General features: G+C 39.8%; 1 protein-coding gene across 2 annotated transcripts in view; it reads right to left on the bottom strand.

The window, feature by feature from the left end:
* The window catches only part of LOC134662391 (transient receptor potential-gamma protein-like), a 39,289-nt gene extending 26,599 nt beyond the window's left edge, over positions 1-12,690 (bottom strand). The window contains exons 1-4 of one of the 2 annotated variants that reach the window (XM_063518603.1): positions 12,380-12,690; positions 7,030-7,168; positions 4,505-4,547; positions 4,084-4,208 (exon numbers count right to left, since the gene is read on the bottom strand). In XM_063518603.1, coding sequence (XP_063374673.1) covers positions 4,084-4,191 — 108 coding nt within the window. In that variant the 5' untranslated portion in view covers positions 4,192-4,208; positions 4,505-4,547; positions 7,030-7,168; positions 12,380-12,690. Of the gene's footprint in view, positions 1-4,083; positions 4,209-4,504; positions 4,548-7,029; positions 7,169-12,379 lie in introns of those variants that run through there. The other variant, XM_063518604.1, reaches the window with a different exon arrangement.
* Positions 12,691-23,663: the final 10,973 nt, after the last annotated feature.

Below are 23,663 nucleotides of genomic sequence, written 5' to 3'. Positions count from 1 at the left end.
GAGACGGATTAAAACAAGGTAATTGGTACGCCGTATTTTAGACTCTCGGGGCCCCCCATTATGCAAAAGCTGCGAGGACCGGTGTAATATCAGCGTCGGCACGAATTACCATCTCAAGGGGGACTATTATACCCGTGTTATCTCTGAATAGAGCTGTGTTCGAGACGCGGCTTTCTATAATATACGAGGGGTATTCAAAATATTCTCGGTATGAGAATGAAAACAAACAAGTACGAAAAGTTTGATATTTTTATTTTTCAATATACTCCCCCCCTATGTTCATGCACTTAAAAGATCGATCAATTATTTTTTTTTATCCCTCGTAAAAATATTTTTTATCTTTCGTGTAAAAATGCTCCTCCACTGCCGCCTTCAATGCTTCATCGTCAGAAAATTTATTTCCACGCAGATCCTTTTTAAGATTGGGGAGCAAAAAGAAGTCGCTGGGGGCTAAGTCCGGACTATACGGTGGGTGAGTAACAGTTTTAAACCCACGTTCAACAATAGCTGCCTTGGCAATATGAGCAGTATGGACGGGGGCGTTGTCATGCAGAAGCAGAATACCTTTGGTTAACTTTCCTCGCCTCTTTTCTTTAATTACATCCTTTAATTGACGTAGAATGTTAGCGTAGTACTGTCCTGTGATATTTACACCTTTTTCTTTATAATCGATTAGTAATACTCCTTCACAATCCCAAAATATCGTGGCCATGACCTTGCCAGCTGAAGGGATGACCTTCAACTTCTTGGGATGAGCTGAACCCTTAATGTGCCACTGCATGGACTCTTGTTTACTCTCTGGGTCATAATGATGAACCCAGGTTTCATCTCCAGTAACTATTCTTTGCAGCACCTCATCAGGATTTTCACCGCACAGGTCAATAAAATCGGAACAACAAGCTACACGCATGTCTTTTTGAAGCCGAGTCAGCATTCGCGGAACCCATCTTGCACTTACTTTTGACATATTAAGATGGTCATGTATAATATTATGTACGGTACCAATAGAGAGATTGGTTACTTGTGCTATAGATTTTACCTTCACTCGACCATCTTCCAATATAAGTTTTTCCACTTTATCAATATTTTCTTGTGAAGTAGCTACTACAGGCCGGCCAGGTCTAGGGTCATCTTCAATACTCTCCCTTCCGCGTTTAAACTCGCTTGACCACTTTTGAATGGTAGATAAAGAAGGAGCAGACTCACGGTAAACACAATCCATTTCCTCTTTTATGGTTTTTTGATTTTTACCCTGTTTTGTCAAGAATTTTATCACGCATCGATGTTCTAATTTAGTTAACATTGTCAATTCGCACAGGATGTTCATGTTTGTTCAGCAATTGCAGAAAAACAAAAGACTATCTCGGTTCGAATTATACTTTTTTTTATGTCAATGAATAAACCTTAGCGGCCAGTAACGAAAAAAAATTTTAGAAGAGGTCGTAAGATATCAATACCGAGAATATTTTGAACGCCCCTCGTATATTCCGTCAGTTTAGGTTAAAGACGATCAATATAAGTCCGATCCATCTATCAAAACAACGATTATGAGCTCCCAAAGGAGCTGACTATGCTCCGCTGAGCTTCTAGACGTCTCGATATTGTTAGTATGAAAAATGATGCAAAATAGGTCACTTGTTGCGATGTGCAAGCACGGGCGCCGTGACAAGATGTCAGCGCGACGGGAAGGGCGCCGGCCGCCCACTGCCATGTCACTCGTTATGCAAATGGAGAGGCCTCACCACCATACCCTTCCCCCTATTGAATAAAGTCAATAGGTATCCGTCTGTTTGTATTTGCATTCGTAACTCGTGTAAACAGCGAGAATAAAGATGGAACTTTTGCAACGTGATTGGGCCGATTATTCGCGCGTTGCAACCCACTTTGGTGAACACATTTGAATTGGTTTTAGATTTTGATGGCCACTTCACTACATAGTATAAAACAAAGTCGCTTCCCCCTGTCTCTCTGTCCCTATGTATGCTTAGATCAGCTACGCAACGGATTTTGATGCGGTTTTTTTAATAGATAGAGTGATTCAAGAGGAAGGTTTATCCGGGGTGGGTCGCTATACTTCTATAATAAGTCTACGAAAGTACTTCGGTTCTAATACTCAGACATCGACCCGACAACGTATCTTTGTTGTGGCTTACAGCAGCGCCTTTAATATTTACTCATCATTGTACACGAGAATTATTACCAAGTCGGCCGTAAATACTAAAATACGAGCTTTGAGCGTCGTTAATTTCAATTTGTGAACCGTGAGCCGATATGCTTAGCCAATATTAATATTGTAATTACTAGATGGGTAGTAAAAGGTGCCAGTAATTTTAATTCGTCTGAATGGATCCTCCATCAATACACTGCTCATTTTTTGCCGCGCTAAAGTGTCGTCATGATTGCTTGATAAGATTATCTCTTGCTTAGACAATATAGGGGCACAGTGGAGTCTTATCTCGCTCATAACCAGAGAATGTAGGTCCAGAAGACCACCGCTATAATAATACTCTTAGGTATAATTAGGTTATACCTACCTCTATCTTTTAATACCTAGACCACTCCTAGCTCCCAAGGATGCATTCTGCACCTACTGCGAGCGCAGCAGGTATCTGCATTTGTGGCTTTCGTGTCGCTTTCCAATCATATTATAAATGTTTGTTTGTATAATTATGTTTGGATGTTCATCACGAATATGACATACGGGTTTTAAAAACAGATATTTTATAACCTGGAAAACACGTAGGTACGCATTTGGAAGGCAAGTTTGTACAGATGTGCGATTTATTACCAAGTCGCGAGCTATATACCTACAGGTATTAGGTAGGAACATACAACGTGTTTTTTTGATTTCCGTTAATTTCAAGGGCGCATTCCTTAGCATAAATCAAGTAATTTTCTCAGACACCTGTATTCTTATTAACTCCATTACGGAGAAAATTAATAAAAAAAATCTGATAAGGCCCCTACGAGCGTGTACACTTGCCTTAGGGCCTAGCGCTTCCCTCCCAATGCATCTTGCTTAGATACTGTTGCAACAGCCGAAAATGTTTCTATATACATAGGTATTGTTTAGTATTTAGATACCTATTTGTTTATTTTCTAAATTACCCCGTTTTCGAAGTTATCCCTATGATACATCTTGTCTGTGTAGGTATATCGTATTATGCATGTCGGGATTGTCGGGCATATGGGTTTGTTATGTTAATAAGGTAAGGTATCATGATTATGAAGCTTAGGCTTAATTACGCATAAATAGCATATTATACTTAATCAGCCACAAAGCAAATACATGCAAATTAAATACCTAAGTACCTACCTATACACAATTACGCAGATATTTGTTTACCCTAAATTATCCTTCCATGAAAATGTATCGTTACACAATTTAGGATAAACAAATTATTAATAATCATGACGAGTAACATATGTAAATATATAAACTAGATAAGTATAAACAATGTTCTAGTGATTTAATGGGAAGCTTTTGGATCTCCACTCATCTGACCACTTCCTTCTTCAGGATCTATTCAAGGCGGTGTCAAAAAAAACACCAATGCTTACAATTTTCCTCAGCTAGAAAACATAATTAAGTACCACATACAGGCTGTTGCATTCAGTACCGATCAAACGAAAGCCAATAATGGAGGATCGCCCTTCGTTAAATTCTACTGAAAGCGACACCGTGTATACAGACTATACAGAGGGGCTACCGCGAAAACCGAATTTCGCAAATTGCGTGGATCTTTCTCTTTTACTCGAACGAAGGCGTAATTAGAGTGACAGAGAAAAATGCCCGCAATTTGCGTAATTCGGTTTTCGCGGTAGCCCCTCAGGATAAACGATGTGACCCATTCAGTTCAGCTGTAGGCTTAGCACAGTATCTCGCAGAATAGATAAAATAGACTATAGACTGGCCGTCCCTCTCTAATTAATACAGATAGAAAAGGACGGGTTAGTCTATCTCGCGCGAGATTTTGTCGCGGCGCACCTGTGCTAAGCCCACAGATTCTTGAATATGTATTACCTACGTATTGTTCATATCATGACTGTGTATTACAGCGTATTGGTGAAGTGTGAACATACCTTGACCTTATTGTCGAGCGGCCGCGGCTCCGGCGCCAGCAGGTTGCCCATCTCGACGCGGCAGGTGGACGGCCGCCGGTCCGCCGCGCCGCCGCTGCCGCCCGACATCTCCGACCCGCCGCTTTCTGCACACACAACACACCTTTACATCACTCAAAACCAGGTTGTACCATGGGCGGTTGACGCCCGACTCCCACTAAGATATATTTAGAGCGTATTGTAAACAATCAACATACCACTCGCGTATCGATATAATATCGAACATCTCAATAATTGTATGTGAAGGAAACGCACTGAATTAATCACTTCTGGCGGATGGCACGTGAAATGTAAACTAGGAATCCATTAACTGGAATGGGAAGCACTTGAGATAGCGCGGTCATCTAGCGGGCGAAGTGGGCAACGCTGCGCGCGCGCTTACCTGCGCCGTCTCCGCGAGCGCCATCTCGTTCCCGTTCTGTGAACTGCAACAAACAGGCGAGTTAGGCGGGCGGGTTGCTGGGCGGGCTGCACGGAACAGGTTCAATATAAACTGAAATAGATGTCACATTAGCAGGCGTGGCTCACTCCGCGATTTCGTCGCTTTGCTACAGGTAGCTAAAAGTACATCCGTTCCACCCCAATTTTGGGGAAAGCCATAAGCCGCGCGTGGCACTCTCGCCACCTAGCGGCCATATCTGTGCTGATCGTGACAGACGCGTTTTGTTAGAGAGTGAGTCTTCTGTACCTAGTACTATTATCTATTCTGTGACATTAGGTACACGCCCTGTTCGTCACTCAAGGTGACTTCGGGGTGGGCATTAGCATGTCGAGCAGTTTCGCAGCAATGCAGGTGAACACCCAAAATGGTTGTCAATGAATGTATTTGTCAAAAAAATTTAGTCAAGATGATTCGGTTATGTTGTGTTCTGATGTATGGGGAAGACAAACAAATTATAGCCAGCCTTTTATGAATGTAGTATGATACCTTTAGGTATGGTGCTTTACGCACACTAGCCCTACCCCTGCCGCACCTCCCCTTTTAGTATGAAATATGTCCCGGTTGACAGTTTATTTTCATTTTTGGGGAAAGTATATAATATAGGCAATAAGTGTCAATGAAAGAAATAATTCTTATTAAATTCTTGACAAAAAAGGTTATATTAATTTTTTTGATATGATGTACCATATTCATGTTATAGGTAGATGAACTTCAACAAAAGCTGGCTATAATTTGTTTTTCAAAGCCACAATTTAACCGAATCAAGAGCAAAACCAGATACAAAGGGCCCACGTTATGTCGGTCTGTGTAAAATATTCCCTAATAAATAAATAAATAAATATTATAGGACATTTTACACAAATTGACTAAGCCCCACGGTAAGCTCAAGAAGGCTTGTGTTGTGGGTACTCAGACAACGATATATATAATATACAAATATATACATAAATACATAGAAAACAACTATGACTCAGGAACAAATATCTATATGCTCATCACACAAATAAATGCCCTTACCGGGATCGAACCCGGGACCATCGGCTACACAGGCAGGGTCACTACCCACTAGGCCAGACCGGTCGTCAAAATGTTTGTTTTCTTATTAGCTCTATTCATTTTCTTAACACTTCACGCTAGATCGTCCTCCGGTTCAGGTGCCTACTCTTGATGACCTGGCAACCATGACATAAGTTTAAAGGATAGAAAATGTTAAGTATTATGTATAAGCTTTGCTTAGTTTGGGGCTAGGTCGATCTGTGTATTAAGATTGTCCCCTAATGTTTATTTATTCACGTACCTACCTATTTTACGAGACTAATGAAGTATATGCTACTTTCTTTGGTTGACATTCTATCGAAACGTCGAAACGGAGACGGAGTGAATACCCCAATAATGTACATTGGGCGGCACGAGGCTATAGAGTACCTATATAGATCATGCAGCATGCTTCATATTAGGAACACCTATTTTCAGAAAATACCTATTGTATGCGGTTTGGAGTTATTTTTAATCCATCGTCAGTTTTAAGGAATGAAGAGTAATGGAATATAAACTGAGGCCTAACTCGAAAAATTAAAATCGAAATTTCTTTATCTGCCCCTCTCTCGCTCGTACAAGCAAGAGTGATAGAGACCGGTAGGCCGTGTCGTGAGTCATACTAACATTTATCTAATTTTACGGTTCAACTCAAGTCCCGCGAGTGACTGAAAATACGTAAGGTAACAGTAAAATTAGTTGAATGAATAACATACACCTAAGTAAATGTAATTAAATAAGTACACAGTTACTAAGGGCTAGCCAAGATTACAATCGTTTATCGACAAACGCCAAACAAAAAGTAAAAATGTTTCGAGATAACCGAAGCAACGAAAGTTACGTCATCATTTTTCATACGTTAGGATTGATTGCTGTAAAAGTGTAAATAAATAAACGATTGTCACTTGGCTAGAGGACCACTAGGTTAGAATATTATGTTAGTATATTTTCCTTTTTTTGTTAATTAAAATTTTAAGCACGCCTTAGCGCCTTCAACGCACGAGTCCTCCTGGCCCCTATTTCACCACGGCGACAGGTGGACAATTCGACAAATGTCACTATTGCTGACGTCACAGGCATCCATGGGCTACGGTTACCAGTTACCATCGGGCGGGCCGTATTCCTGTTTGCCACCATCATTGTATTATTTAAAAAAAACTTTATTATATCGGCAAAAAACAGGTATTTCTCTTTGGAAGTTTATGATGATGATGATGACAATTGTCACACGATTTAATAGAACTTTCGGTAATTCTTGACACGAAATGAGTTCTGTGTAAACGGTTACCGTAGTCTATGGAGGCCTGTGAGCCTGTGACGTCAGTAACAGTGATGTCCACAATTTTCGCACCTGTCACCGTGGTGAAATAGGGGCCTGGTAGCCGTGCACTCGTCACCTCACACTCTACACCGCACGAGCTAGCCCTCACCTGCACCCGGCGCACGCGTCGCGCGGCGATCTGCCGCGAGTGCCGCCGCAGCGCCTCCAGCGTGCCGCCGGCCCCAGGCCCGGGCTCAGCCGCTCCACAACCTCGAGGGACCCATGCTCTGGCTCCACTCTAACCGTTTCTGCAACAAACAAATACGCAGTTTCTTACGTATAATACCACAAATCGCATAAAGTGCACCATTTATTATTTATTTGCTATGAAACGACACTTGTATTAGATGACTGATGAACGGTCGCCATTTTTCGGAAATGGTTGTAAATGACAATTTTCTCTTTCCAAAGACCAATATGCAAAACAAAGCAAAATGTATTGCCGGGTTCTGTATTAAAAACAATAATAATTATATTGCATTACTATTCCGCCGCCCGCGATGTAATAACCTGTTAACGTGCTATAGTCAGTAGTAGTATAACGGGTTAGCATTAATTTTATTATAATTACTATTACGTGCTACTACTTTAACGCGTTATTATGTCGCGTTTAAATACGCGTAGTTAATACAATACAAAATCAAAGTACGTTGTAGCAGATATGTATGTAGGTAAGTATGTAACAAACACATTTGGTTTAGACAGGTGGAATTCAGAATAAAAACAAAATATATGCAATGTACAAAATAAAGGATCTTATCTTATATAATGGATATCTTGCAGTTAAGGGGAAAAAGCCGAAAGCGCCCAGCCATGTAGCGCACGCAGGGCGCCTTTTATGATTTTATTCCATTTAAGTATCTCTTTTACGATGATTGAGAGACAAAACGAATTCTTAATAATTAAATTGCAGATTGTCTGAAGATTGACCGAATATTAGTTCGATTAGTTAGTGCTTGCCGCTATGACCCGTGTGGCAGTTATTCAAAAAGCGCAGACAGATAATATGTATTATACAGGGTGGCGCATTCAGATCGGTCAGTATGGGAAAATCTGAAACAATAAGACATACGACGATCTCTTCTTAGGAACCATGTCATCGATTTTAGTAACAAGAAAAACTGCATTCATACATTTAAAAAAAATGTGTCCTCAGCTCGGGAATCGAACCCGGACGTTTTGAAAAAAAAAATCTAAAATTATTTCTATTTAGATATCGATTGTGTAGGTCTTAAGCAGTAAATGTTACTATGAAACATGATGTCTGAAATGAATAAAATGCATTGTTTTCATATCCTTTAATTTATTTTAGTATGTTTTCGAAATGGCCACCATTTTTTTCAATACATTTTACATAAAAAAAATGTAAATGTATGAATGCAGTTTTTCTTGTTACTAAAATCGATGACATGGTTCCTAAGAAGAGATCGTCGTATGTCTTATAGTTTCAGATTTTCCCATACTGACCGATCTAAATGCGCCACCCTGTATAACTTCTCTCCTCGCCTCTCATAGTTGTTCATGACAGTACCAAAGGGTTATTAATGTTAGTAAAGTTGTAAAGTCGAAGAAAAACTCAAAAGCTTTGAATACAGCAGAAGTAACGTCCCTGAAGTCATTATACAGGACGTCACATTTATTTGTTTTTTTTTTAAGTGAAAACTTCTTTAGCGGCGCTGGGCACTTTTTGAGGTGGGGAAAAAATTATAAAATCGAGACAGCGTAAGGTGATCACGTGACCGTAATTTAGATGGCATTTAAATCAATAAAGAAAAACTCAATGTTATTTGACATTTATGTTGCGGACTCCTTTTCAAAACCTATAGGTACTTACCTTTTTACACACTCTTTACCTATGTTCAAATAATTTGACGTTGTCATGGCAGTATGTAAATAAACATGTCAATGAAAAAGTGTGATCTTATTTGAGAATAACATAGTAAGGTGAGTTTTCACTTCTATCGGCACTCCCGGAGTGCAACTCGTTGTTTTTTTACAAAGGATTGAGACAGAGCCTTTAGTTCCAATAATATTTGAACAAAATTGGAGATTCGTCCGTCTCATAGATTTGGAGGAAAAAAATAAAATAGTTTTGGGGTTTATCGGGTATTGTGGACCCAGGGGGTCGGAGGGGGTTGAAATGATGTGCAGAGTATTATCCTCTTAAAAGGCATCGTTTCGTTATAGTTTCGAACCAAAAGCTCTGGGGGCAATTTTTCAAAGGCTATCCTGCTACACCCTTTAACAGAGGATTGTAAGAGGTTGCTAATGTTACGAATAAGAGGGATTAACTTGACATGTCTTGTACAATCACTTATTTGGTTGTTACGAATCTTTGACTCATGTCATGATAGGTATATTAGTAACGAACTCAGAGTACAAAACGTTCCAGTTCAAAGCTCCAGTTATAGCGTCGTAAAACTCTTTGTATACGAGTTCCAAGACGAGTCCCATAAAAATTACATTTTGATTTGGTACGGGCGGCGCCCGCCGAGGCACACTGGGCGCGCCCGCTGCACTGTTGACGTTGCTACCTATATCATACTAAATATTACCTACTTATTCTGTGCCTATATCATGTGTTTACTAGGGATATATCGACTAGTCGGGAGAGTATTCGGCGATTAGTTGGCAACTATTCGACGAAAAAGTCCGATTAATCGGCATTTTATTAGTGACAGAAAAACAGGTCACCCAATATTTTACCATATTAAGGTAAGGTTTTTCCCGCCGAAACACCTTGGCAGACGAGATTATAAGCAAGATAACCATCGGTTACCGTACACTAACCCATCTGATACCACCATGAAACCAATTCCAGTCGGTAGGTATGAACCCCCATTTCAGGAATATATAAGTCTACCAAGGCTTTTCCTGTCTTGGCAGACTTGACTTGGCAGACTGGACTTGGCAGACAAGGTATCAGTTGAGTTAATGTAGGGTAACTGATGCACACCTTGCTAACATAATCTCGTCTGCCAAGGTGTTTCGGCAGGAAAAAGCCTTGGCAGACTTATATATTCCTGAAATTAGGGTTCATAACCTACCGACTGGAATTGGTTTCATGGTGATATTTTTAAAACACTACCGGCAAAATTTAACTTTTATTGTTTTGTGATTGCATTAATGTTTACGCTCTAAACCTAGCACTAGCCTAGATTAAGCATAGATTAAGTATCATAGCTAAATTATGCATGTTGTTTTCATTTCTCAAGTAAGTGAATTATTGTTATTCTTTTGAGAAAATAAAGATCTTTAAACCGATATCAGGCCCCTATTTCACCACGGCGACAGGTGCGACAATTCGACAAATGTCACTGTTGCTGATGTCACAGGCATCCATGGGCTACGGTTACCGCTTACCATCGGGCGGGCCGTATTCCTGTTTGCCACCATCATTGTATTATTTAAAAAAACTTTATTATATCGGCAAAAAACAGGTATTTCTCTTTCGAAGTTTATGATGATGATGATGATGACAATTGTCACACGATTTAATAGAACTTTCGGTAATTCTTGACACGATATGAGTTCTGTGTCGGAATTTCGTGACAATTGTCGTGTTTCTTGTGACAATTGTCATTAGCTTCGCAAAATAAGTACTTATTTATTGGCGATATAATAGAATTTTTCTTAAATTAATATGTTGGTGGCAAACAAGCACACCGCCCGTCCGATGGTAAGCGGTTACCGTAGTCTATGGAGGCCTATGACGTCAGTAACAGTGATGTCGACAATTTTCGCACCCTAGTGGGTTGCCAACTATTTTTTGGTGGAATATAGTATTTTCCAGAATAAGGCATCAAAAATATAGTAATTTCAAAACAATATAGTACTTTTAGATAAAATACTAAACATAAGTGTAAAATACGTTTAATCGGAAATATAGTATTTTAGCGTACTATATATTTTTCCAAAATTATATAGTACAGAGAGCCAAAATATAGTACAATACTATATAATATAGTACGGTTGGCAACCCTACCTGTCACCGTGGTGAAATAGGGGCCAGATGGGTTAATTTAGGGGTCCCGAAGGTCACCTTCACCTGGGTCACCTTTGAGAGCGTCTGCCAAGCACATCCGGCAAAAAAATACTGGCAGACTTCGCTTTTTCTGTGTCTACATGTAAATTTCTAACTGCTGCCATAACTATTATTTCGGTATCAGATGGGTTAAATCAGCCCCATATTTTTGCACCGGAAGTGGCCTTTTCTTTTTCGTACTTTCGGCAAGTTCCGCCGTGGCAGACTATCGAATTTGGACTTAGCATCATTTTTATGGGAAACCATTGTGCATTTCATCGTGGTATCAAGTCGGTTAGAAATTTTGCGGCCGGCTCTTCTACCATAGACGAAACTGACGATATGTTGTAACGCCGATTAGTCGGCTAATAAAATCAAGGGTCGGTTCGGTACATCACTATAGTGTTTACTCGTGTGAAATCGGCCAAGTGCAAGACGGATGCACGCTCTGAGGGTTCCGTATTTTTTTTTGTTAAGACTTTTCACACCGTAGTACTTTTCACACCGTGCTTTTCACCGGCAACTACGGGAAGGGTTATGACTGTAGGTAGGTACGAGTATGCATGAATGTAGATATTTAATTTATGTAAGTATTATGGGTTGGTATTTGTGTCGTGTGTTTCAACGGGGCGTCATACCTCAGCTGATTTTTTGAGTGTCAATCTGTTCGTTTTCAAGTGTGTGATATAGGCTACTACTTACATGGTATATTTTTAACCGATTTCGTAACAGGAGTAAGTTTTTTTGCGAAAATCCGCAGTCTGGTTAAATTAGCTAGATAAACTAATCGTTTACTTATTATTACCTACTTAACTATTTGATTTTATGCAGAAACATATATGTTATTTATATGTTTATAGTAGAGATATAACGAATACAGATAGAGCTCAAATAATCTCAGCTAATAATAGTTTGTCTTGATCTGTTATTTTGACTTACGCTTTTGTAAGCAAGTTATAAAACGTTAATTAACTAATTGAGGCTTGTAGTGCGTTTATGAATAAGGGAGTCAGTCCACACGTGAATCAATCTTCAATGTAAATAAAACTGAAATAAACTAGGCACTAAATAGCAATCCATTTCTTTTGATCGTCATTCGTAAATAAGTAACTACTTATAGGATAACTAGCACTTTACGAGGCACTTCGATCGTCGATCAATGGACGTATGGGGTATGGGCAAAACTCCAGCTCCGAGTGCGGAATGAAAACTGAATGATAACACATTAGCGGGCGCGACTGGAAGTGGAAGGGTCGGGAGAAGGCTGTCGCGACACTCGCCACTACTCAAGTACTCATCCATCAATGACAAATATAGGAAGCTTTTACAACCAATAGCTTCCACGCAACACCGGACGGAAACCTTTTTATTTCTTAAAGCAAGTGCTGAGCATTAGCAGCTATTTGTAACATGTATTGTTCATAATTGCACCCACCTGTCGCGAGCAACGAGTGCAGTCTCCGCGCGCAGGCAGGTATTAGACCACTTGTTTATTAGTGGCGCCGTCGTATATAATATCCTTTTAAACTTCCGGTAATAAAAGTTCCGCAGCACTTGAATATTAATAAATCAGACTTCCAAGTAAAAAAACTCCTTAAAAACCTTTAGGAACTTGTTTCGAGTGCGTTCCTTCGTCCAATTAGTATTAAAGCTCGGCGTGCGGTGAAACGTAGTGAAAGATTAGTGATGGAGGTTTGTCGGCGCGTGAGTGCGGACGATTAGCGACTGCGGGGCGCCGACGACGGGTCCGCTGTCCGCTCGTAGCTGCAGCGTAGCAGCAGGCTGGCAGGGCGGCGCGGGACGAGCGACCGGTGCCCGCGCGCGCCGCGCACTGCCGCGCCCGCCCGCGCCCCGCCGCCGCGCCGCCGCCCGCCCAAACCGGCCCACGAAAATCAATTGTATTCCATGCTATTACTACTTTGATCGTTTCATCGATTATTTCGCAACTTTATATCGCTTAACGAAAGTGGGGAAATCGCTGCTGTTTAAACAGCTGTGTTAAAGTGGGTGATATCCAATTTTTATACTTCGGTGAACCACTTTTCAAACTTCCACTCAAAGTTTGAAAACAATAATTTGAGTGGAAGTTTGGAAGTGATAAAGTTACAGGAAGCTCGTATGACACCACGCCAGTACCGATAATTCAATAAAGCTGGGTTTACGTAATAAAATTATAACTTTTAATAAAAGGGGCATCAAAGATGTTAAAGCTCGTAAATCTGGACAGTTTTGGCACGTACACTCGTCGAGCGTTTTCTTTCTGAAGTTTGATCGTATCTGACACCAAGTTATGCCCACAACCTTGCGGCTAATTATGAAATAGGTATCTACTGATAAGTGATATATTGTAATATTATAAATGTGAATGTTTGTAATTGTTTGTTTAGTTGTTTGAATGTGTGTTCCTCCTGTACACAAAAACGGCTGAACGGATTTCGATCTAATTTGCAGTAGCGGATTTGCCCTAAGGCCCATTAGGCCCGGGCCTAGGGCGGCACAGACATTAGGGGCGGCAGTCTAGGTACATACCTATATGATGCGTGCTGAGAAAGCGGCGGCTATAGTTACTGCGTGCCTGAGTATTAGGCAAACCAACCTGAAGAAAATATTAACTATAAGATATCAAACAAACTCAAACCAAATCAAATCCAAATGAATGTTATTAAATATTTGATGAATTCAACCAGCAAACATAAGAATACAACTCAAAATTTGCATTTGATTACTTTGCCTCACATGTGAATAAAATGCAACTTTGCTATCAGTTTTTGAACAATCAAGAGAGCCTTTGCCAGTTGGTGTGGTGGAAAAAAAATTAACTAAAAAACTAGAAACATATTACTTACTAATACCTACTATATAACCGACTCCAAGATAAGGAGAAGGTTGTTAATTTGTCGGGGTATTTAGACAGCTGGGCCGATTTGGAAAATCCGCTTTTTGTTTGAAAAGAACCAAAGTCACCAAAGAACAACGCTAATGTGTCCGATTGGCGGTAAAAATATTTTGCGAGTGTTTTTCTTTGTAAGATAGACATCTCTCGACAGTCGACACAATAACCATCATTAACATGTAACTTCATTATGTATATTCGCTCTTCCAACAGAATATTTATGAAATCTTTGCCAATAAACCCAGCGCGCCTTATTATGTAAATAGGCAGTGGAACAGCCGCTCGGGCTACAACCTTCATAAATCACAACTGCTATTATTTCCGCATCCGCTGTGCGATCATCACCCGATCCACAGATCCAAGAAGCGTATAAACACAGTATAAAGTTATAAACACAGATTTGAACTTTCACGATTTTTACACAATTCACACGGGTCGGCCAAGTAACGTACGCTCCGAGCGTGCTCGCTCGCAACGAGTGTTCCCAGGCTCTCGAGTAAAACTGTAGTGTGCAATAGTATTACCTACTTACGTTCAATTTGGTAAATATGACAAAGTGCGGGTAGTTCTAAAAACTCATAGGTACAGCTAGATGTTGATGTCGACCACGTCGACTTTAGAAACCTTAGCAACTTTAGCCAGTCTTTCTCCGGGACACAATGTCGTCTTCGAAACTTCGGAAGTAATTTTCAAGTTTATTAACACTATACTCTATTATAATGACCCATTCGCTTTTGCTCGCTTAGTTCTCCATCTTATACCCTACACATACAGAGTCATCCGAGCTTTATTTGGAGTGTTCTCGGAATCTCCATGAGCGCTGTTAATCCGGTTCAGGTGCGAGTCTCATTTCCGGGATCGGGGCTTACTCGGGCTTAGCTTAGGAGCGCCTCAATCACGGATCACGCGATTGTGTGAGTTGAGTGCGCCGAACATTCAATTCAGATAGTTAATTATGAAGGAGGTAATTTCAGTATCTTAGGTGTTTCTCTTTTCTTTAAATTGCTAACTTAATATAAAGTGTTATTCAATAGAACTTGCTAACTATGTAAACAAGCCGCCATACTAAAATTGACACTGAATGTCAAATTACTAGTAACTTTTGTTTACATAGTTAGCAAGTTCTATTGAATGACACTTTAGGTAGTTATACGGAGGATAAAACCATTATCGCTAAAAAGGGGGAACGCAGCCAGCCTTATGGGAACCCTCCCACAGGGATCGGACGCGGGTGATCTAGCCTAATATATACATATTGGGCTAGGTCACCCACTTTATTTTTATTTATTTTTTAGGTATTAGTTTTAGTTTTGTAGGTAGTTTTAATTTTAGGTTACTTTTTATTGTAAGTTTAGTTTATTAATTATGTTTATGGTTTTAAATAATATAAAAATAAATCAAAAAATGTCTTTTACTCAATTATTTAGTCCTTCCACCTTACATGTGCGAGTCTTATTTCCGAGATCGCGGCTTAGGTTCGCCTCAATCACGGCCATCACGGGATCAAGCTATTGCGAAAGTTGACCGTGCCGAACATTCGGTAAATTAATTTTTTTTTAGGGTTCCGTACCCAAAGGGTAAAAACGGGACCCTATTACTAAGACTCCGCTGTCCGTCCGTCCGTCCGTCCGTCTGTCCGTCCGTCCGTCTGTCACCAGGCTGTATCTCACGAACCGTTGAAAGACAGTTGAAATTTTCACAGATGATGTATTTCTGTTGCCGCTATAACAACAAATACTAAAAACAGAATAAAATAAAGTTTTAAGTGGGGCTCCCATACAACAAACGTGATTTTTGACCGAAGTTAAGCAACGTCGGGCGGGGTCAGTACTTGGATGGGTGACCGTTTTTTTGCTTGTTTTGCTCTATTTTTTGTTGATGGTGCGGAACCCTCCGTGTGCGAGTCCGACTCGCACTTGGCCGGTTTTTTTTTGTATAATAATGTTCGTGTTTGACGATCCCAAATTCGCAAGATTATTAAAGAGGTAGCTTCGTGTAATTGGGATCTAGAATAAGGGATTTTCTCGGTCGTATCGTATCAAATTACTCATTAACAGGAGATCGCGATAAAACGTGCTAGCCGTATAACTAGGTATGCTAATGTACATTTAGTAACAGAATTATTAGCTAAGTGGCCCCGGTGTTAAAAATTATCTGTAGATTTTAGAGATATATCTATATATATATATATATATATATATATATACCTATTACCTACTTACCTAGGTACCTAATAACCATATATATTATTGAGGACTAGCTTCGCACGGGTTAACAAATTATACAATACGAGTAAACCTTCCTGAGTCACTCTATCTATTAAAAAAAAAACCGTATCAAAATCCGTTGCGTAGTTTTAAAGATCTAAGCATACATAGGGACAGACATCCAGCGGGAAGCGACTTTATTTTATTTATACTATGCAGTGAAGTAAACAACTCTCCCGCTTACCAACTTCCGCTGCCGACTTTACCGAATTCGTATTTGCAAAACTTTCGGCGCGTAGAAAAGCGTCTATTAGATCGTCTAGAGGCTATTAACCCCGCCGCCCGCCCCCGCCCACGCCTTATTCGGGTCAGCCGAGATAAGATAAACACCGTGATAGCTGTTGTTATCGACACGACGTCGTAATTGTCCTTTTCAGCTTTAAGGAGATGTAGATTGTAGACTTGGCGAGCGGGATAGATGCGAACATTATTTTAATGAAATATATGTAATAGTTTGGATTGAGTAAAAAGCAAATATTTCGGCGAGGGAGTCTGTATAAGAGGATTGTAACTTATTATCTCGCTACGTTCAATATTCGAGTTCCACGCCCGAGATGGAGGTTAATTTACATATTTATCTCGACATGGAAAAATGGAAATATTTACAGCGTCGAGCAAGATTCGAATTTGCGGCCGTTCGGTTCTACAGTTTCTGTTTCTACACACCTTCACTCCTACCGTGCTGCTAAAAGCACTAAAGGTGACATTCCATTTCCATCTGCCGCTGCACTACTGCTCCGGCATTACTGCGGCGGCCTGAACGCGTCGGTGTGATTGTCAATTTCCATAGTAAATTGAATGACAATACAGACTGCATGTAATATGGTCATTTTAACGTATTTCCGACCGCAGCTGCACTACTGCTCCGACACTACTGCAGCGGCCTGAACGCGTCGGTCTAACTGTCAAATTCCATAGTAAAATGAATGACAAGCCGGACTGCACGCAGCATGGTGATTTTCGCGCATTTGGTGTATTCTTGCAACTGCGGCTGCAGACCGCACGTCAAATCTGTCACTGCACTGAAATGTCTTGGTCACAGATATCAGTAGTTCTAAGCAAAGAGGATATAACCAACTACGTTCTAAGGAGTTTATAACACCCAAGGATAAACAATCCCGATAGTAGAGTCTGTTCGAAAAGAGAAGAGTCGTGGAATGTATTGGGCGACATACATTTCACGACTTCTCTTTCCGCACAGATTCTACCTACTGTTAATTTTTTGCTAATCTATTTTGAGCCATATCACAAAGCAAGGTAAGAAACCAGAAAGAGAGCGTCAAATCCGGAGAGTTAACTATAGTCTGGCAAACCCAATTTGCCAGTAAATATGAACAAAGAAACTCTACTCATCGATTTCTTTTGGGTGTTACTACTAGCCTAAGACAAATATTTTAATATGCTTCTCTCTGTCTATGTTTGAAATGAGACAGTCCCTGGCCACACTATATTTTCCTAGGTATTAGGGGCAAAGCTTTGTTTAAAACCAAATTGATTCACGAGAGAAGCAAATGGTTGAAAAAATGTAAATATTGACAGTTGCGGTGGTTTCAAGGCTTGAAGGTTAAATAAACTTTGCAGAGTACCTACAAGACGGATCATCACACCAACACGAGGAAAATATTTATTATTCAGATTAATTTATTAAAAGTTATTTATATCAGCCAAAGTCAACGAAATAGCATTCTTCATAAAGGATTTCTTGTCTGGCCCGTCATCAAGTTTTACATGGTCTGGTCATTAACTGTTACTGTCAAGAGCGCCATCTCCCATGGTCACCTGCAACACAAGTAGGGCTTGCAATTCGAATATTCGAATATTCGAATTTGTCGAATATTCGACCTGTTTTGATATTCGAATATTCGGCCGCTCAGGTTTCGAATATTCGAATACTTATTATTACTATAAAAAAATCTATGTCATCCGCTGTTATGTAGTTACAGTTTCTGTGTGTTTTACGGGTATTTACAGTGAATGAGGAACGGTAGGTACCCAAATACGAAGGAAATAATATTTTTACTGTATTCCTCTCGATAGACTTCGTGAATACAGTGAAACCTAACTCAATTTAAAAGAAAACGAAATCAAAAAGTATGTTATTTTTACGGTGCGTAAGTTTTAAGTTAAAGGGTCATTCTGTTTATTCAGTACAAGCATACGTTAAGCGAATTTTTGAAGTCTAAACCTTGCCACTTATCGCAATTTTCAAATTTAATCATACCAAACCTGCCCAACTTGGTAATCTAACCATGCACGACGAATAATCCACCCAGTACTCAACTAACTTTTTCCCTTAAATATTCCAATATTATATAATTAGCCGACCATTAGGAATAATAACTTGCCAAAACAAATAAAGTCAATAAAGATTCAAAATACAATGAAATTAAAGGCCTTTTTACAGACCTCTGAGTGATTACAAGTTAATTTAAATCGGAAAATAATTACCTACAAAAAAAATATCTTACATACCTAGGTGTTTGGATGGTTAAAGTTATATTATTTCACGCAACGACGCATTTATAATAAGTTTTATCTAGAAATATTAAATACGTCTAATTTTGGCGTTTTACTTGTTTTTATAAATGTGGACATCTTATAAATAGTAGGATGATAAAATCTAGTCAATTAAGTGGATTTCTGCCAAATATCCTTAGTTTTAGCAATATGTGAAAAAAGCTTTTGAATAAAACGATAATAAACCGATTTCTCGTTCCTTTTCTTATTTTTTATAATATTCGAATAATTCTTCGAATAATTATTCGAATATTCGAATACGTCGTCAGAAAAAGTCGAATATTCGAATATCTGAAAGTTTCGAATATTTGCAAGCCCTAAACACAAGAGCAATTATAAGATTTCAATTTGCGACTGAACTATAAAATATGAAGTGTAAATTGCTCAATTATAGCACTTACAAATGCATTTATTAATTTATACCTTTATACCTTTAGGTACCTGAAGAAAGTAAAATTGCTTTAATATTGAACCTCAAAAAGATAAATCTGTAATGTTTTTCTAATACCGAACGACGTGCCATTCTCGTGCCTTCTCCGGAACCCACCAATCACTTTGCAGAAACCAATGAAAGACCTGATAAAAGAACCTACCTGGGGACGTTTATCGCAGACTTCTAAATCCAGCCGGCAGTGCCCGCACGTTTCTGACGGCCGAGTACCTACCTACTCTCCACTGACTGACACTGCCGGCTGGATTTGGCTGGATCACGTACCTACATGAGTCTTGCTCACGTCGGGTTGCTGTGTGCTGTTGCGGTCGTCACGCATTTAGCCAAGAAGATGGGGAAGATAATTTCAAAATGTTAGCTTACCTTAAGTAATTTTTCCTCTGCATTAATTTCATTTGGGTAATTTGGGTGTATTTAGTCAATTATTAAGCCTCAAACACCGTTGAATTGCTTTTCATTTAATCGGTAATATTCCCTGAATCACAACGACAATTCAATATCAGATTTTATTGGTAGCTGTCTTCGACTGCCTCTGACTCCCGTAGAAAGGCAATCTGGTCTTCTTTTTCGTTAGCACGTAGCATTATTGTAACTTGCTTTTTCTTGTAAAATATACGAAAGTAAATTAGTATTTTTATTTATACGTCTAACACTGACATTGATTGACAAGCAACACGAACGCTGCTGCGACTGCACGACGCAACAGCAGCAGTCGCCGCCGCTATCGCCGCTGCAGTAATGTCGCACCAGTAACGCCGCAGCAGTAGTGCAGCTGCAGTTGGAAATGGACTGTCACCTTAAAGGTCGCATAATAATCTTTTTACCACACCAACTGGTAAAGGCTCTCTTGATTGTTCAAAAACTGATAGCAAAGTTGCATTTTATTCACATGTGAGGCAAAGTAATCAAATGCAAATTTTGAGTAGTTGTTTAACCCCCTCGTGCTTTGAAACCCTCGCAACGCTCAAGGTTCCATTTTTTGAACCATTTGCTACGCTCGTGGTTCAATTTTGGAATCTTTCGCTTGCTCATTTAGCACGAGGGGTTAAACAACCCCCCCCCCCCCCTTGCCCCCTTGTAAAACAAATAGGTAGGTAACTATTTTTTAGGTCGCAAGTTTGAAGTTCGTACTGGCGTAGTGTAGTAGTGGCGTAGCCTCGAAAGAAGAAATTGCATTAATTACCACTCGGCATTTTCAATACGTACATAACATTGACAATCGCGGTTGATAGCCTCTAGCTGGACAGTGGACCGTTTTGTTACAATGCCAATAAGTTATATTACCTAAATCATAGAGAAATATAATAAGACAAGAGTGCTCACTCCATACATCAGTTAGACTATTAATTTCAGTGTCTACATCTAGCATCGAGTAGCGGAACTATCAGTACTGCTACTTGACAATAGATGTAGCAGTACTGATAGTTCCGCTACTCGATGCTAGATGCTATTAGTCTTTTTGGTACTAATACTGATGTATGGAATGAGCAATCTATGTACCTATTTTTTTCTCTATGCCTAAACTTACTAAAGGTTGGAAGCTTTCGAAATATGGTGTTGGCCCAGCATGGAAAGGATCAGCTGGACTGAAAGGAGGACGGATGAAGAAATCCTAAGTATGATAGGAGAAAAGCGATGCTTATTACGTAAATACAATAAGAAATAGGAGAGGCATGATGGTAGGACACCTGATACGGCATGACAACTTTTTCCTAAACATCTTGGAAGGCAGGATTGAAAAGACAAGAGAAGAAGGGAAACCTAGAATTATTATCTCAGCCAAATAAAAAATAATGCGTCGTATGAGGAAATTAAAAGACTGGCACACGAAAGAAATGATTGGCGGTTACTCCACCGACAAGAGCAGCTCTTAAAGTTATGATGATGATGATGATGATGATGATGATGAAACTGACTTAGCTGGACTTTACCTACAAATAGCCACGAAGGGATTGCCAGTTAAGTTAACCAAGTAACCCCCTTTTGATGCGATATTTTGAAGTAGAAGACGAGGAAAAGGGACTTTGTTACTTTTACATAACCTAACAATTAAGTATGAATGGTTATCGCGTCCCGCCAACGCTACGGGGTTGTGGGTGGAGAGCGCGAGTAAGTCTACGAAAGTGGAGCATTATTCACACTTAATCTCGTTTTATCTGGCCGGATCCAATAAAAATGTCATTTTGCCTACAGTGGCAGAATAAAAATGATGAGATCGACGCTCGCGCGGCGCGGGCGAATTGATCGCTTGATGAGCGGACTAGTGTCACCACCTGAATTTCCATACAGAAAACAGGTGCCATAGACAATATATCTGAATTCTGAATTCCGGTGCTGAAGTTCTGATAATTTCAGCCCATCCGTAGTGCGCTTAAGTGCTCTTTAATTGCGCTTTTTGGGCTGTTTATATTATTTTAATTTACGTCATTGCCGATACGTAAATAGGTTACTTTTTTAGAACGTCATTGTCGAAGTCATTCGACAATGACGTTCAGTCTTAGAACATCACATTCTGAGAATGTAGGTACATAGAGCCGACCTTGAGCCGGACTAAGCTAACTCTGCATGACATATGCAATGGCAAAGTGTGGCATAGTATGCAATGGCAAAGTGTGGCATAGTATGCAATGGCAAAGTGTGGCATAGTATGCAATGGCAAAGTGTGGCATAGTATGCAATGGCAAAGTGTGGCATAGTCATAATTAATGACACTCCCTTACTGTGTTCTATTCAAGTCGGTGCACAGTTATCTTAGACGGATTCTATTCTAGCTCGACTAATCGTGTTTTCGATCCGCTTTTATGCGTTTGGGCGTCTAAATGAGAACACGAACGACACGAAGGCAAGTAATTTATTCCACGGGGGTCGCTCGACCGCTGATTTATGTACCGAGCTATCCCTAATTCACAAAACATGACCGCTATAATGTCACCTGGAATTTCGCAACAAGTATGCGTAATCATAGATCGTCTTTTGCTGGTCAGTTTGAGCCGACGGCTTTTGTCTGAAGCGTCTCCGCGGACAACTTGAATGCCAATTAGACTTCTAATTTGATCTCCAGAATTTAGTCGTATCCTATTAGGAACTGGTGGTCTAGCATGACTTGCGTTCTCGCGCGCGTGTCCATACTTGAAGTCGCGCTAGATGTATGGAGTCACTCGCGAGATCGCAACTCATGCTAGTCCGCCTGGTGTATTAATCGGTCGAGTGATGAGATAGCAAGGTGTGGTCAATATACAGAGAGGAAAAATGGGGGCTTCGTTTGTTTGGAGAAGGCGCAGTCATTGTAAACTGTTTTTGTTTCTTCCTCTAAAGTCTGTGCCCTGTGCAGATTTAACTTTTTTTTATAATAAAGATCATCGATTGGCTCTAGCTAGTCACACCCTCACACCTGATGGAAAGTGAAGACAGAGCCTAAAAAGGAGCTTGGTCCAAATTTACATTCTCGTCGTCGTAGAATTTACATTGTAGGTAATGTAATTGCCGTATCCTATTAAGCTAAATAGATACGAACATGTCAACGACTAACTTTATAAAAACTGCCTTTCAAGTGAAATTCCGGAATTTCTTAATTTTATTAGTTTATAGCGGCCGCTAGCGGCCATTTCAATGTACCAGAACGCAAGGTTGGATACAGTGGGTTTTGACTTTTGGTCTAACAAAACCGATGTTTGACAGCAGGAGATCACGATTCACGAATCATGTTGTTCCCAATTTTCCCAAACTGAGCCTTAGGGCTGATTTAGACGGCGCGCGAACTCGCATGCGCGATTTTAGTTACATTGCGGATTGTTGGTTACGTCCAATTCAACCGACCGATCAAAACCCGCAATGTACTGAAACTCACATGCGAGTTCTCGCATCGTCTAAATGAGCCCTTAATTACCTAGTTAAGGGCCTACTGCAGCCGCGTCTGGCGCTTCGTAAACCACGCCCGCTAGTTCTTCCCTCCCCGCTAACACGCACACATGGAAACGCTTCGCGCCGCACGTGAAGTTTGTGTGACCTTTTAGCACCATCTAACGTTACAGAAGTTAACTACCATTATACGTGGTCGCTGCGGTCGGCCAGAAACTTAAATTCGGAAAAAATTGAAACAGATGGCGTTGTTACTTGTTCATAACAAACAAACAATAATAGTAGTTTATGCAACAGTGATATAATAAGGGTTCTTAAAATTCAAGGGTCGAAGTTACAAAACGAGACGTAGTCGAGTTTTGTAAAAAAAGACCCGAGAATTTTAAGAACCAATTATGAGCTGTTGCATACATTACTTTTTCTATGACAGCTGCAGCAAAAAAAAAAAATATTAAAAAAAAAGAGTTATTATTTAAAAAAAATTGAGTTATTATTTAAAAAAAAAACAGTTATTATTGTAAATGAAAACATACCTCTTTCAATCAAGATGATCGGAACTTGTATCTTTAAAAAAAATAAAGCAGTTGTATTATACTCATAAGATGACTGCTAGCAATCATCTTATGAGCCTATAGACAAATCATTCAAATGACATTGCTTTAGATATCACTGTCAGTCATTTAATTGACACATTTAAGTGCTGGAGTAGAAAAAATAATTAATTCATAAACCT

The sequence above is a fragment of the Cydia amplana genome, chromosome 3 (genome assembly GCF_948474715.1).
Source record: "Cydia amplana chromosome 3, ilCydAmpl1.1, whole genome shotgun sequence".
NCBI lineage: Eukaryota > Metazoa > Arthropoda > Insecta > Lepidoptera > Tortricidae > Cydia > Cydia amplana.
Note: the sequence above shows the minus strand (reverse complement) of the source record. Positions and strands in the feature narration are given on the sequence as shown.